The sequence below is a fragment of the Gopherus evgoodei genome, chromosome 6, assembly GCF_007399415.2.
Source record: "Gopherus evgoodei ecotype Sinaloan lineage chromosome 6, rGopEvg1_v1.p, whole genome shotgun sequence".
NCBI classification, from domain to species: Eukaryota; Metazoa; Chordata; order Testudines; family Testudinidae; genus Gopherus; species Gopherus evgoodei.
Window position 1 is genome coordinate 69031912 of NC_044327.1, and position 13260 is coordinate 69045171.

Consider the following 13260-nt stretch of genomic DNA (forward strand, 5'->3'; position numbering starts at 1 on the left):
CATCCATTTGGCTCCAATCTCCCCCGCCTCAGCGATAGTTTTGGGATTTCTATCTTGTATGTACCGTGTGATGTCTTCAGGAACACCATCCAAGAACTGCTCCATTTGTATGAGGAGGTTCACTTCTTCCAAGGTTTGAATGTTGTTTCCTGTTAACCAGGCCTCATAGTTTTTTGCAATGTAGTAGGCGTGTTTGGGAAATGACACCTCTGGTTTCCATTTTTGGGTTCTGAAGCACCGACGGGCATGATCTGGGGTTATCCCCATCCTGTATCTGGCCTTGGTTTGAAAAAGTTTATAGTCATTCATTTGCGGCTTGGGCATTTCAGCTGCCACCTCTGCTAAAGGTCCACTGAGGTGTGGCCTTAATTCTACCATGTACTGGTCTTCGGGGATGCTGTACCCAAGACAGGCTCTTTCAAAATTTTCCAAGAAGGCCTCGGTGTCATCACCTGCCTTGTAGGTGGGGAATTTCCTGTGCTGGGGAGCAATAATTGGCGCCGGGTTGTTAGGGTTGGCTGGCACATGCAGCCCAGCTTTTGCCATCTCCAGTTCATGTTTTCTCTGTTTTTCCTTCTCTTCATTCTCTTTTTGTTGTTTTTCCATTTCTTTTTGGTGCTTTTCCATTTCTTTTTGGTGCTTTTCCATTTCTCGGCGGTGGGCCACCTCTTCTTCTTCTTGCTTCCTTCTGTGGGCCAACTCTTCTTCTGCTTGCTTCCTTCGGTGGGCCACCTCTTCTTCTTCTAGTTTTCTTTTGTGTGCTGCCTCTTGGGCTGCCTGTTCTCTTTGGAAGGCTGCCAGTTTGAGGCTTTCTTCCTTTTCTTTCATCTCCATCTGTCGCCTGTGTTCAGCGTCTTTGATTTGTTCTTCGGCGTCAATCTTTGCCTTAGAAGTCATGGTTCCTGTTTTCTTGTGTTGGGGTGCCCTCCGGTGTTTATTTTCTGAACTGCAGGCTCTCTGTTGCCTCCTGAAGTCTGCCTAGCAACAGTGCTTTTTTCCTTTTCTCTCTAGCTAATGTTCAATGAAGGGAAACCAGAAAAACCACTTTATTTGCATGCATATAAGTGCTGGTACTTGCCTGCTAATGGGAGGGCTATTGCATGACAAAAGACCCTTAACAGTCTTCTCGCTTAATATGCAAACCACAACTGCTAGAGAGAGCAGAAAAAAAAATTCTCTCTGGTTCCCTTTTAAAACCAAACTGTTTCTCTCTGCTAAAAAGCCCTTAGCAGAGAAAAGAAAAATATAATATTCCTACTGGCTTCTGGATTCTGTCTATATCCCGCCGCTGCTACACCATGTTATAACCTTATTCCCAGATTCTGGACCTTAGCGTCCAAAATATGGGGGTTAGCATGAAAACCTCCAAGCTTAGTTACCAGCTTGGACCTGGTACTGCTGCCACCACCCAAAAAATTAGAGTGTTTTGGGGCACTCTGGTCCCACTGAAAAACCTTCCCTGGGGACCCAAGACCCAAATCCCTTGAGTCTCACAACAAAGGGAAATAATCCTTTTTCCCTTCCCCCCTCCAGATGCTCCTGGAGAGATACCCAGACACAAGCTCTGTGAAACTACGCAGAGTGATTCCCCCTCTCCGTTCCCAATCCTGGAACAAAAGCACTTTCCTCTTCACCCAGAGGAAATGCCAAATCAGGCTAGCAATCCAACACACAGCTCTCCCCTTGATTTCTTCCTCCCACCAATTCCCTGGTGAGTACAGACTTAATTTCCCTGAAGTAAAGAAAAACTCCAACAGGTCTTAAAAGAAAACTTTATATAAAAAGAAAGAAAAAATACAAATGTTCTCTCTGTATTAAGATGATACAACACAGGGTCAATTGCTTAAAAGAATATTGAATAAACAGCCTTATTCAAAAAGAATACAAATCAACGCATTCCAGCACTTATATTCATGCAAATACCAAAGAAAAGAAACCATAGAACTTACTATCTGATCTCTTTGTCCTTACCCTTAGAAACAGAAGACTAGAAAATAGAACTACTTCTCCAAAGCTCAGAGGAAACAGGCAGACAGACAAAAGACTCCGAGACACACTTCCCTCCACCCAAGGTTGAAAAAATCCGGTTTCCTGATTGGTTCTCTGGTCAGGTGTTTCAGGTGAAAGAGACATTAACCCTTAGCTATCTGTTTATGACAATCCCGCCCATCTTCCACTCCTTGTAGGCTTTCTGCTTTTTCTTAATCACCTCTCTGAGATGCTTGCTCATCCAGCTTGGTCTGCAACTCCTGCCTATGTTTTTTTTCCCCTTTCTTGGGATGCAGGCTTCCGATAGTTTCTGCAGCTTCGACTTAAAGTAATTCCAGGCCTCCTCCGCCTTTAGATCCGCAAGTTCTTCAGTCCAATCCACTTCCCTAACTAATTTCCTTAATTCTTTAAAGTTAGCCCTTTTGAAGTAAAAAACCCTAGTCCCAGCTCTATTTTTGTTTATCCTTCCATCTAGTTTGAACTGAATTAGCTCATGATCACTCGAACCAAGGTTGTCCCCTACAACCATTTCTTCTATGAGGTCCTCACTACTCACCAAAACCAAATCTAAAATGGCATCCCCTCTTGTTGGTTCTTCAACTACTTGGTGAAGAAATCCATCAGCTATCACATCCAGAAAAATCTGAGCCCTATTGTTCTTACTAGCACTTGTCCTCCAGTCTATATCTGGGAAGTTAAAGTCTCCCATGATCACACAATTCCCATTAGTGTTTACTTCATTAAAAACGTTAAAGAGGTCTCTATCCATATCCAAATCAGATCCCGGCGGTCTGTAGCACACCCCATCTCAGGGGAGGCTCTAGTAGCTTTCTTTCCCAGTGTGATTTTTGCCCAGACAGACTCTGTCTTGTCCATTCTATCACTTCTTATTTCTTCACAGTTAACCTCAGCATTGATGTATAATGCTACTCCACCACCTTTGCCTTTATTTCTGTCTTTCCTAAACAGCACATAGCCTTCAATACCTGTACTCCAGTCATGACTACTGTTCCACCATGTTTCTGTTATCCCTATAATATCCGGTTTCACTTCCTGCACCAGTAGCTCTAGTTCCTCCATTTTGTTACCTAGGCTCCTCACATTAGTGTACAGACATCTTAATTTTTGCCATTTGGCTTCACTGACATTCTTTACCCAGTTAGGCACAGACATTCTACCACCAGCATCACCTATTAGACCGGTATCTACACTACCCTTCCTCCTTATGTCAATTCTTCTGTCCACGGCTGTATCCACTCTTACTCTGTTTTCTTCCCTCTCAAGGTTAAATTCCAGCATGGAGATTATCTGGACATCTCCCACCATCTCCCCCAAATTCCTAGTTTAAAGCTCTGTTAATCAGTTGAGTGAGCCTCCATCCTAGAAGTGCTGCCATCAGAAGCCAAGTGCTTATGTTTTCTGTGAATGACACACGTTTAGTGTGTTAAATGTTTTTATTGGGATTGGTTTCAGAGTGGTAGCTGTGTTAGTCTCTATCAGCAAAAAGAACAGGAGTACTTGTGGCACCTTAGAGACTAACAGATTTATTTGAGCATAAACTTTCGTGGGCTAAACCCCACTTCATTGAATGCATGCGGTGGAAAATACAGTAGGAAGATATATACACACACACAGAGGACATGAAAATATGGGTGTTGCCATACTAGCTAACGAGAGTAATCAGTTAAGGTGGGCTACTATCAGCAGGAGAAAAAAAAATCTTCTAATATGATATATGTCATGTGCCAGCAATGCCCCTCTGCCATGTACATTGGCCAAATCGAAGATAGAAGAGAATTGATTTCATTCCCCCAGGAATTTTGGTTTGACAGTAGTGAGTAAACTTTTTCTCTAAATTGAGCAGATAGGGACTCTGAATATACACTGGGAGCAGATCTGATGATTAGGAAGATGCTATTCTTACACAAAAAAATTTCAGAGCATTTTTTCAATGAAAAACTCTTTTAAGAAATCTTCCATTCATAAAGTAACAGCATGAAACATGTCAGTGTGTAAATCAGAAGTAAAAATTGTGACATTGTTTTTGGGCCATATGCCCTTCTGACCCAGTTATCTGGAACTAGTGAAGGTCTTTAACTATCTGTTGCAGTTACATACTGTAATTTGTAAGGTGCTTTGAAATGAAAGACGCTGGATGAAAGATACTGTGGGCCTGATTTAGAACCCATTTAAGTCAATGGGAGCTTTTCCCATGTATAAATGGTAGGTAGTTCAGTCCAGTCCTGAAGTCATTACTCCGACATGCCTACCATTGACTTCAGTGGGACTTTCGTTTGAATGAAAGACTGTTTGTCCCATTATAATGTAACATAAATAATATAAAAAAAATTTTTCTTTGAATATCAGTTACTCTGCATGCTTAGTACCTGCTTTTCATAGCTATACCTTGAAACAAAACTGAAAACACATCATGATAAACTTGAGACTGTTTCATTGGCAATTTGTCCTGGAGTCAAACCTTTGATAGATTGCTAGTCAAAGTTACTATACAGAGTCCAGTGATTTCAGATTGGGTCTAAAGAACCTGTAGACCCAAAATTGTACTTCCTTTATATTTTAATATTCTGGGCACATGCATGTTGGGGGCCATTACAATGTAAATAGGGGTTTCTTTAAAGCTGCTTTTAAACTAACATTAAGGGGTACACTTTCAAAACAGAGTGGCATTTTTAGCACTACTTCCCCCACCAGTGTCACTAAGGAGAGGTGTGCAGCTCACATCGTACACAATCCTGGCAATGTAATTTGTATAAGTAGGAATTACTCACCATGGAAATGCAGACACATCTTGCATAAAATGCAGCAGATGTTTATTACACTAAGTTGTAAGTAGCTGTGAATTTTCCTGTGAAACTCTGTTAGTTAGGATGGATCAGAAGAAATGTCTCAAGTTATAAGTACGTTTTTTAGACCACTTTATATTTTTTTTAAAAAGTGTCACTGATTTAATGCATTTGTTTGGAAGAAAATTCACATCCAAGACTGACGCTTTTATCCCCAGTTTAGGAGAGATGAAAATTAAAATATCCAAGTTCAATAACTTAACCTCTGAGATACATACTTGTGTGATGGAAATGCTAAAATTACCCACAACTACAGGGATATCAAAGATAGTTTAATGTGATCTGTGTACAGTTTCTTTAAAATGTCTTTTTGTGTTAATAAGAAATTTTGTCAGAAATTTAAAAGCTTATAAACAGAGAAAAAATGTTCTGCCCATTATGTTCTATTACTAACATACATGCACTTTTCAACAGTTCTTTCCAGTGATGCTGGCTGATTTACATTAGTTTTAGATTTAGCAGGAGATATGAGTAATCTGTTATATACAATAGATAGTAAATAACTATTTATGAAGAATTATCAAGTTTTGCATGTTTTCTCTTTCAGATCATTGATTGTAACCTGTTAGCATTTTTTCTTGTATTCATACTTCGGGGGGAGAGGGGAGAAATTACACCCAAATTCCAGTTGACTGAACTGGAAGTTTTCACATGGAGTGGATTCCTAGACAAATGTGCTAAGCACTTGCAACTCCCACTGAAACATCTTTGAAAAGCAGGCACTCTTATTTAGCTGTGTAAATATGGATTTAGGTGGCTAATGTTAGATACCCAAGTTTTCACAGATTCTAAGAGCAGGAGGAATCATTGTGATCATCTAGTCCAGTCCTGGGGTGGGCAAACTTTTTGGCCTGAGGGCTACATCCGGAAATAGAAATTGTATGGTGGGCCATGAAGGCTCACAAAATTGGGGTGAGGGGGTGGGGGCTCTGGGGTGGGGTCAGAAATGAGGAGTTCAGGGTGCGGGAGGGGGCTCCAGGCTAGGGCGGGGGAGTGAGGTGCGAGGGAGAGAGGGCTCCAGCTAGGGGTGTAGGCTCTGGGGTGGGGCTGGAGATGAGGCGTTTGGGGTGCAGGAGGGTGCTCCAGGCTGGGATTGAGGGGTTTGGAGGGCAGGAGAGGGATCAGGGCTGGGCCAGAGGATTAGGGTGTAGGGAGAGGTTCAAGGGTGCATGCTCCAGGCAACGTTTACCTCAAGCAGCTCCCAGAAGCAGCGGCATGTCCCTTCTCCAGCTCCTACATGGAGCCTGGGCCAGGTGGCTCTGCATACTGCCCCGTCCGCGGACACTGCCCCTACATGTCCCATTGTCTGTGGTTCCCAGCCAATAAGACCTGCGGGGGCAGTGCTTGGGGTGGGGGAAGTGTGCAGAACGGAGCTCCCTGGCTTCCCCTACAGGTAGGAACCAGAGGGGGGCCATGCCACCGCTTCCAGGAGCTGCATGGAGCACCCCCCTGACCCTGTGACCGGGTTGGAGCACCAGAGCACTGGAGCAGGGTAAGTTCCAGACCCTGCTCCCCAGCGGGAGCTTGAGGGCCAGCTTAAAATGGCTGGCGGGCCACATGCAGCCCATGGGCTTTACTTTGCCCACCCCAATTTAGTCAGACCTCCTGCAATTGTGAACCATACTGTTTTATTTTAGGGGCAACACTGCATTCCTTACCCTGGCAAAACCACCAAGGCCCTCATTTTTGCTCCCACTGTCTTGAGTGGGAGTCTTTCCAGAAAAAGGAATAAGCAAGGAATGCAAGATTTGGCCCCAAGTTTGTTACATAATGAGTTATCACACGCTCATGAAAGTCAATGCTAGTACAAGGTTCACTGCCTTACTTCACAGAAGGTACTGAAATCTGCTTGCAGCACACTGCTGAAAGAGAGCTTATTAAGGATGCAAAACCTCATTGGAATGTATGCTTTCTGTTTGAACAGATGATACCGTACATGAGTCAGCCGAGCCATCCCGCGGTGAGAATGCAGCACAGACACCGAGGATATCCAGCCGGCTTTTGGCAACCTTACTGTTTCTCTTGGCGATGCTTTTGACATTATAGCACAGTATATTCCAGTAACCTGTCACAGAAAACATCAGGGTCTTGGAACAACAAAGATCCACCTAACTGCTCCTCCAAAGAAAGGGACTTTATATTGGTTTTGCAGATGTCAAAAAAAATTTTTTGGCAGAGGGGGGTTTGTTTTTTTCCTTTCAACCTGAACTATGAGCAAGAATTTGAGGGGAATAACTAGTTTCAGTTCCCAACCTTCCCCATGACTTTCCTTGACCCCTCCAAAAATCAAAGGACTCAAAGTGAAAATGCCAAATTATAACAGTGATACTAGTGATTCTTATTTTCCTCTTCATTCTCCTTTAAGAAGTCACCTCCACTAGCTCTCTGTGTCATCTGTATATGGATACGGAAGAATAGTGGCAGATGCAGTCAGGATAAGGAAGGATAAGGAACCTGAGTGGAAGCCCAGGAGGGTTTTACTCTCCAATACAATATTTATGCCTTCTCGTTCAGTACTGTAAGATGATCATGCAAGGCATCATGTCACCATGTCAGGACTGGAGGGGAAATATTAAGAACAGATATAACACTATTTTCTCTAGGAGTTTCTAAATGAACAGGCTTCTAAAAGGAAGAGACACTGTTTCTTGTAAGACTGTCTTGAAACATCATTGACAGTAAAAACCTATGCTCCATAAGAGAAGCTCTGTCGTTAGAAAAAAAATATTAATATTTAGGAATTTAGCACACAGCAAGCAAGGCCAGATTTAGGAAACTTAGCTGGGGGTGCGAGTGCCTCTGTTATTTCTATTTAAGTGGGTAGTGCACACTAGATTATTTTCTTTCAAAACAGATCACCATGGTGCTACAGTTTTTTTTTTTCTTGAAATGCAAAGAGGCATTTTTTTGTGAATAAAGTGACCTTCCCCAGGGCTGAATTAGTAGTTGGTAGCCTTGTATGCAGCTCTGGGTGATGATATGTTCTAAGTAGAGGATTTCAGTGGCCAGAGGAAACATGTTTGGAACACAGGATATCCAGTGTGTTCTTGATTTGTCTCCCCTGCAAGTTCCACCATCATGGGAATAAAAAAGAGCCAGAAGAAGCCAGGACAGCCAATCAGCATTGTTTGGTGGGGCGGGGGGGTAAGGGAGATAAGAAAAGTGTTTGAAAGTAAGGAATACAAATTGAAGTGTTGATTTTATATCTTTTCCCTTTCCAACACAGTTTGAACAGTAGAGGAAATATGTTTATCAGCAGGAGATAAACCAGGTGGGCTCCCAAAGACTTCAACAAAATATTTTTTTAAAAATCCACTAGAATAGAAAATACATTATTTAGATATACTTTATGCTGAGAGTGAGTATATATGCTTGTCCTATTTAAACATGAGAAAAGTGGTAACCCTTGATGCAATTAGGAATATGAGGACTGTTTTGTTTGATGGAATTGGGGAATCTGTTTAAGGAATCCTGTTTAAGGAATCTGAGCATGACCAAGAAAGGACTTGAGAAGTCATTCACCAGGAAATGCAAGCCTTGGGGTTTCTATTGGAGAGGGTACCATGATCTTTGAAATCTGAAATATAGTCAGGGAAATGTGTCAGGCCAATATCAAAACAAAGCCTTTCAAACAAAATCTGATGATTATGATTATGTTGAATGTGAAAAAAATGGAACCCATTCCAACAAAACAAGGGATTTTATCTATTAGTTTTACAGAAAAAGATAGTTTAAAAATTAATAGGGGTTGGTAATGGGCTGCATTTTGTGAATATGATAATAAATTAAATTAAATTAAAAAGAGCTGCTTCTAGAATTCTGAACAGTCCATGATCCAAAAAAGAGAAAAGGAAGTTGTACACATGTTAAACTAAAATCTGGGATTGCCTGATACTATACAGTATGGATATTGATGCAGAAGCTGCCCTTGAGATAGAATCAAGGAAATTTCTACTAATATCGAACACACACAATAAAAAACCACGGTCTAGACACTGAAAAAAAATCACCATTTCATTACGATATAGTCAGTAAATTTCCCTTTCTCCAGCATGGATAGTTGATGCACATGCTAACGTATCCTTTAACTAAGAATTACAGAACTTTGGGGGAGGTGGGCTTAAGGATAAAAAACACCTTAGAATAGACAGAGAAAAGATAATATTGCTCGGTAAGCGTATTTAAAGAGATTCAAATTGGTTGCACTTAGTCATACTTATATTGATAGTGCTGATTTTATTTTAGAAGTGGTGAATTTCATTGTGTTCTATCATTTGTCTATCAATGATAATGAACTCTCACAACCATAGGTTTAGTTTGACTTCTATATTGGGGAGGGAGAGCTCCAGTCAGGACAATGGGGTTGCGTGGGGAGGGGGGGAATTCCATGCCTGCCCAAGGCTTGCAGTTTTTGGGGTGGGGCAATGTCCCCCATCTCCTCCAAGTTATGCCCATGCTTAAAACCCACACTTATCAACAGCAAACTTTTTTTCACTAGTGTTTTCCACAATGAAATTCAATCCTTTATTTTACCACGTTGCCAGCGCTAACTAAATTAATAGCAGCAAGACTATCACTGCTAATGGACAGACTACTACGCTACATAGACTAATATAACTGTGAATTGCAAGCTTACCGGACATCAGCTTGGATAATTGATGGCATCAGGCAATCCCAGTCATATCAAGTAAGCAAGAGCTGTAAACCATTGAATCTTTGGTGTGTGTTGTGCTGAGTTACAAAACTCTGGAAGCTTTGAAGGATGTTGGTGGAAGTTTAAGCATCCCCCACCCCCATGCCCCCGGCACACACAAACACTCTGTGAAGTCTGAGGGACTAATTCTGCAACAAACATCTCTCAGCCCAGATAGTTTACCCCCATGACCTGCACTCCTGGTTGCCAAGGGCTTTGCAACGTGAAGCAGGGAAATAAGGATCAGTCTGTTTAGTGGATACTATGTATCCTTTAATAGACAAGGTAACATTTCGTGTTAGTTTAGAATATTGTTTTGTACTGTACTTTCTTGGACGGCAAAGGAAAGACAAGTAAAACTTAAAAAAAAAGCTATGTTCTTTAAATTCTGTATTTAGCAACCTCTGTTGTATATAGTGTTTGATAATAAAGTATTAATTTGATTCTTATGTCTTTTGTAAGTGAGAACAATAGACTTTCAGGATATTAAAAACATGCATTGATTTTAAGACAGAGCTTTGAAGCATCAAGTGTAATCGTGGCTGAGAACTGAGTTATAAGGGGCCATGACACTGCATCATACAGGACTCATCTGTGAAAACTGTTCACCTGATCTCAAGACTTCACAATGTCAAGACCTGGAACAACATGACTTTTGATGATCAATGTTTTGTCCTCAGTGTTTAAAGGTCTGATGTTACAGCGTGTGGTTTTTTGTGTTGTTTTTGATTTTGTTTTGGGTTTTTTAACATGTTGGTTTCTAAAAGGCTTTGGGGATTGAACAACTCTTCTATTCCTTTGTTTTCTTTATCCTTTGTTGTTTTCTCTTTTCCTTCCTCTCCCTTCATGGATAGTGTTTTTTTCCCCCCAGAGGAATCTTGCCAGTATCATGTGTGACATGTGCATGGACTTGATTCCAAAACAACAAGCAACAGACTTGGGAGGGTCAAACGTGGATTATTTCCTTTCCTGTATATTTATGGAAGGAAAGGGATTGTATTTGTACCTGTTGATTTTTCCTAGAAACTGAACTTTATCTATTGCCTCAAGGGAGCAATTGTTTTTTCAATTTCAGAAAATCAGAAAATAATTTAACTTTTCCCCTCCATTCATCCATCCACTCAGATTTGTGCTCACCAGTTTTACTTTACAACGCCCCACTTTACTCTCCTCCCCCTCCTTCTTTTAATTTGGAGCAGTGAATGAGCAGATCTGTTTCTGGTTTGGCATCACTGAGTTTTTCCCATGCATTCGCCCCTGAGCTTCTCGGATGTGAGACAAATCTCCCCTACAATAGGCTTGCTGCCATTGTCTGTACAGTTTAATAGATGCTGGCATGTTGGAGGTTACCCATGAGTCTGCAAAATCCGCTTTCCATGCTTACTCTTGACACCCCATTGAAGCCACTCATTGTGTGTGCATCTGGGTATGAAAGTCCAGCTCAGTGTGGTCCTGTGCTTGTACTGCCCTGCTTTGCAGTTTCTTTGCACTTATTCATTGAGTGCTGTTTTTGAAATGCTTACATTATATGAACTTAAAAGAAAATGTTAAAAAAAACCCATAAGATCTGTATTTGTATATACACGTGTCCGTACAATTATACCTAAATAAAAATTAAAGATTTTCATCATTTTAATTGGTTCTCTTAGGCTACATTTTTGTTCACTGAATGATGCCTTTATTTCAGGGGCTTTCATCTTACATATTTGTGGGCAAAGGAAGGCAGTAAGGAGTATAATAGGGAAAGGCTATGGAATGTGAGGAAACCATGTGTGCAATGACAAACTGCCTGGAACTGTACCCCCCCAACATCCTGGCTGGTGTACTAAACTCTGGCAGCCATGAGATTTTTCACCCCAGTGTATGTGTTTATAGCCTTTCAGAGTACTTGGGAGAGTAAGGATTGTGTCCTCCAAGTGCTGGAATATTTAGGGCCCTACCAAATTCACGGTCCATTTTGGTCAATTTCACAACCATGGGTTTTTGAAAATCATAAATTTCATGGTTTCAGCTATTTAAATCTGAAATTTCATGGTGTTGTATCTGAAGGGGTCCTGACCCGACTCCGAAGGCAGTGGCACAGAAATAAGGGTGGCATGGTATAGTATTGCCACCCTTCTGTGCTGCTGTCTGTGGGATGCTGCCTTCAGAGCTGGGTGCCTGGCCCACAGCTGCTGCTCTCTGGCCACCCAGCTCTGAAAACAGCACAGATGTAAAGGAGGCAATATCATGACCTCCCTACAATAACCTTGCAACTCCCCCCAACCATCTTTTGAGTCAGGACCCGCATTGCGAGAAACACTGGTCTCCCCCATGAAATCTATATAGTACAAAAGACCAGATTTCACAATCTGTGATATGTTTTTCACAGCCATGAATTTGGTAGGGCCCTATTTATATTGTTGCTTTTGCCCCAGGCTGGACCTTTTTAATAGCCTTCTTTATGGCCCTTGCTAAGATGGTCACAAGTTCTGAGCCAAGTATTCTGCTTACAGAGGATCAGAGCAGGTGCAAGGGACGTACAAACAGGGTAGTTGCACATGGCGCCCCTTTACCCATGATGCTCCACTGACTTACAAAGAGATAGTGGGGGGATTATTGACGGCTTTTAAATGTTATTTAAAAAAAAGGAGTCAGAACTGTGGGAGCCTCCTGGGAAGTGGGGAGAGTTTGAGCAGTGGTGCCTCCTCATGGGATGCAGGGGAAGTGAAATGATGAGTTGCTTCTTTCCCCTTTTCCCCCAGCCATTCTTGCAGTGCCTCTAAAAATATGTAAGACTGGATTGGCTAAGATTTGTACTCTGCTCTGAAACTGATTTTCATGGTACCTATTCTGGGACCACATGATAGGTACAGCAGCTTAACCTGAGAAATTAGGTCATGTGGGAGGTGGGAGATATATACTGAAACGTCTAATATACACACTATGCATTTCAAAACTCAGCTTTAATTACACCATGTTAGCATGAAACTCATTGAAAGCTTTTTATTACATGCAATTAGTTGACAAGGCAGCAAGTACTAATTTGCAATGTACTGTAACATCTTTTACAAATGAGGAATGACAGCTTCGTGAGAAGAGCGGTGTATGCGAGTGCTTAGTCCAAAGAACTGGTGCACTGGATGTTTGCCCTTGGAAGTGTGATCTTGCAACCAGGGCAGGATTTTAAGTGACATATATTCAGTATGTCTTAACATAATAGCCATGTCTGACACAGCTAATATTCTTGGCTCAGAAATCACTCTGCATTTGCTGAGAATGGCCTTTGATTTCATTTGTAGGGCCCTTCTTTACACGGGATGTCTCTGCATTATTTTCCCCAAGAATAATTTTATTCCCAGAATACCAGTGTGGGTATTACTGAGAATATTTTGACACGCCTCACATCACTCTGATACAGCAAACTGGTGGTGCAGTTTGCTGTACATTATACAAAACATGGGTTATTTTGTTTCACTTAGATACACGGCAACCAAATAGGGTGGTTGGGAGTTTTTTTTTGCAGAATTTGTGTAAAGTAAATTGTCCCCTGTTTTTCTTAGTCTCATTTTCATTATATTTTGCTTTTGTTAGGAAACTTGGTTTAAACATAGTTCCTAATAAACATTATATTACAGTGGCACTTAGCAGCCACAGTCTGGAATAAGGCTCCTGTTACACCAGGTGTTTACAACCATGTAAAAAGAACACTGTTCCTGTTCTAGAGGGCTCATC

General features: G+C 41.5%; 1 protein-coding gene across 2 annotated transcripts in view; it reads left to right on the forward strand.

Annotated features, from left to right (window-relative positions):
• Positions 1 to 11182, forward strand: part of EFNA5 (ephrin A5) — a 313248-nt gene extending 302066 nt beyond the window's left edge. For both annotated transcript variants that reach the window (XM_030567537.1, XM_030567538.1), the window contains one exon: positions 6778 to 11182. In XM_030567537.1, the coding sequence (XP_030423397.1) occupies positions 6778 to 6899 (122 nt within the window). In that variant the 3' untranslated portion in view covers positions 6900 to 11182. The remainder of the gene's footprint in view (positions 1 to 6777) is intronic.
• The last annotated feature ends 2078 nt before the right edge of the window (positions 11183 to 13260 follow it).